Source organism: Microtus oregoni, unplaced genomic scaffold (genome assembly GCF_018167655.1).
Source record: "Microtus oregoni isolate MIOR12 unplaced genomic scaffold, Mior012 000015F_ref0000493, whole genome shotgun sequence".
NCBI classification, from domain to species: Eukaryota; Metazoa; Chordata; class Mammalia; order Rodentia; family Cricetidae; genus Microtus; species Microtus oregoni.
In genome coordinates this window covers 15,787,800-15,791,082 of record NW_024543074.1, presented here as the reverse complement: position 1 = coordinate 15,791,082, position 3,283 = coordinate 15,787,800, and the positions used below count along the sequence as shown (strand labels likewise).

The 3,283-nt window shown below is 47.8% G+C and overlaps 1 protein-coding gene and 1 non-coding gene across 2 annotated transcripts; one reads left to right on the top strand and one right to left on the bottom strand.

The window, feature by feature from the left end:
- The first annotated feature begins 334 nt into the window (after positions 1 to 334).
- Positions 335 to 1,873, top strand: LOC121457085 (L-lactate dehydrogenase A chain). The gene has a single exon (XM_041665742.1). The coding sequence runs from the start codon at positions 428 to 430 to the stop codon at positions 1,424 to 1,426; it is 999 nt and encodes a 332-aa protein (XP_041521676.1). The 5' UTR covers positions 335 to 427; the 3' UTR covers positions 1,427 to 1,873.
- Positions 1,874 to 2,590: 717 nt separating this feature from the next.
- Positions 2,591 to 2,781, bottom strand: LOC121457226. Its single transcript, XR_005975718.1, has one exon. It is a non-coding gene; the product is annotated as a U2 spliceosomal RNA (small nuclear RNA).
- Positions 2,782 to 3,283: the final 502 nt, after the last annotated feature.

Genomic DNA, 3,283 nt, shown 5'->3' with positions numbered 1-3,283 from the left:
CAGGCCTGTGGGTTAGCACTTCACTTCATGAAGGTCTTAAAACTAGGGCAAGGCAGGGGGTGGGGGCTCCAGCACTCCAGGGGACTTGGCCACAGAGCAACATAAGGTAGAAGCATTCTCCCTTCATCTCCTCACGGGTCACTGTGAGAAGATGGTACAGGTGACAATTGTGTCCCCCGTGAAGAGTGACATTTCTCAGAATCCAGGAGGTCTGTAAGCAAATCCCTGCTTTCCCAAAGGTTACTGGACAGTGGCTGCATATGCTACCCCAATTTATGCTGTTTGACATAATTATTTGAATTAAAAGCAACTGAAAAACTGCAGATGCGGTGCTGGAGCCTCTGTAGCCGAACCCCGACCACGCTGCTGTGCGCCCGAAGCTGCTCATCGTGCACTAGCGGTCCCAAAAGGTTCAAAGTCCGACAAGATGGCAACCCTCAAGGACCAGCTGATTGTGAATCTCCTTAAGGAAGAACAGGCCCCCCAGAACAAGATTACGGTTGTTGGGGTTGGTGCTGTTGGCATGGCTTGTGCCATCAGTATCTTAATGAAGGACTTGGCAGATGAGCTTGCCCTTGTTGATGTCATGGAAGACAAACTGAAGGGAGAGATGATGGATCTCCAGCACGGCAGCCTTTTCCTTAGAACACCGAAAATTGTCTCTGGCAAAGACTATAGCGTGACTGCAAACTCCAAGCTGGTTATCATCACAGCGGGGGCCCGTCAGCAAGAGGGAGAGAGTCGGCTCAATCTGGTCCAGCGCAACGTGAACATCTTCAAGTTCATCATTCCCAACGTGGTGAAATACAGTCCAAACTGCAAGCTGCTTATTGTCTCCAACCCAGTGGATATCTTGACCTACGTGGCCTGGAAGATAAGTGGCTTTCCCAAAAATCGAGTCATCGGGAGTGGTTGCAATCTGGACTCCGCTCGGTTCCGTTACCTGATGGGAGAAAGGCTGGGTGTTCACCCACTGAGCTGTCACGGATGGGTCCTGGGGGAGCACGGGGACTCCAGTGTGCCTGTGTGGAGTGGCGTGAATGTCGCTGGTGTCTCCCTGAAGAATCTGAACCCAGAACTGGGCTCCGATGCAGACAAGGAGCAGTGGAAGGAGGTTCACAAGCAGGTGGTTGACAGCGCCTATGAGGTGATCAAACTGAAAGGTTATACGTCCTGGGCCATTGGCCTCTCTGTGGCCGACTTGGCAGAGAGCATAATGAAGAATCTGAGGCGGGTGCATCCCATTTCCACCATGATTAAGGGTCTCTATGGAATCAAGGATGATGTCTTCCTCAGTGTCCCCTGTGTCCTGGGACAAAATGGAATCTCAGATGTTGTGAAGGTGACTCTGACTTCGGAAGAGGAGGCCCGCTTGAAGAAGAGTGCAGACACGCTCTGGGGGATCCAGAAAGAGCTGCAGTTCTAAAAGTCCCCAGATGTCCTAGCGCTTCACTGTCCAGGCTGCAGCACACTGTTTCCTCAGCTGAGCTGTGGTTAGGGTGGTTGTGTTCCCACAGCTCTACCCTGATGCTAAGTGGTACTTGTGTAGTGGTAACCTGGTTGGTGTGACACTGCCAACTGTGTGCAGGCTTCAGTTACCCTGTGAACCTGCTGTGTCTGTGCTGTGCACCCTCACCAGACATGCCTAGGCCAATGATTTCCCAGTTAGTCATAACCTGGCTCCAGTGTGTAAATCCATTATGCATATCTTGTGCATAACTGTTCCAAAGGATATTATTTTGTGTATTATGTATCTGTGGTGTACATTGAAATATTGTGTAAAGATCTTCATATGGATGATGCAACCGACTACCCAAGTGTCATGCCAACGAAAACACCAAATAAACCTTGAACAGTGAAAAAAAAAAAAAAACTGCAGATGCAAGAGACAATCCAATTCTTTCCCTGTGAATAGCGCCACGGTAAACACAGATAGATGAACAGGAGTCTGTCCTCTGACGACTTAACAGCTTTTCTTTCTCCCAGAAATGTTCTGAGAGTCTCTTACAAAAACACACAAACCCCAGCGTTTAATTATCCTAGAAATATAGGTGAAACTCGTGGAAAAATAGAGCAAAATAAGGCTTTGTATATGATCACTTTTTGTTTGTTTGTTTCTCTCCCATATACGGGAAATTAAATTATTTTAACACCTTTTAATTTTAGTTTTTTCAAGACAGGATGGAACTCACCTCTGCAGACCAGGTGGGCCCGCCTGCCTCTGGTGTGTGTCACGTGTGTGGTGACACGTCTTGCATGGTTTATTTTTAAATTGCTTACACTTATAGGTTTGTGAAAAGTGTCTTAAGTGCTGTCAAGTGGATAGCTCTAGTAAAGGTTGTCTTGGAAGAGGCGCAGTCGTGAAGGCCACCTAAATTGACACAACGTCTGTAGAAGCAAAACTACAGAGAGAACATGTACCGAAAAATAACAGTGGTAAAAAAGTAACCAAATAAAATAAACTGAGAAGAAATAGCTGGGTTTACGGTGGAAAATAAGACTTGCGCAAAGCACAGAAAAAACACTGACATACTCAAATCTGTAGGGAGAAAAAGACACAAGCTATTTTTAGACCGCAGACATTCCCCCGAGGGGGTGCACCGTTCCTGGAGGTACTGCAATACCAGGTCGATGCGTGGAGTGGACGGAGCAAGCTCCTATTCCAACTCCTACTTGCAAAAATCCATTTAATATATTGTCCTCGGATAGAGGACGTATCAGATATTAAACTGATAAGAACAGATACTACACTTGATCTTAGCCAAAAGGCCGAGAAGCGATAACGACACACAGCCAGACGCTTGCTCCACTAACAGGCACACCCACCTTTACCTTACGGGCACAAATAGGTCGCACCGACAAACACTCACCAGACACGAACTCTCTTGTTCTATCGTGAACACGACTTTTACTCTGTAAAATGCTTGTAAAAATCCAAGGAAGGGCGAGATTTTTTTCCTTGCACTTTTCGTTCCCAGAGTTCCCAGGAGACCGGGTCATGTCTTAATTTGCATGCCCCGCCCATCGCGCTTTCGGGCTCGGTGCTGCAGGAGTGGCTGATGGATCTACAGACTGATGCCAGCGGTTTTCCCAGGATTTTCACAATTTCCGGACACAGACTTGACAACAACTACCAAAAAGAGGTTCCCTCCCCCACCCACCCACTCCTCCTCTTATATCTAGTCCCTTCTGCATCGCGTCTCTCCCCGAGATGACTGACATTCCTGACTGAGCGGACTGGCTATCTCAAGGGCAGTGTTCATGCTGCCGGGCTAGCATGTCC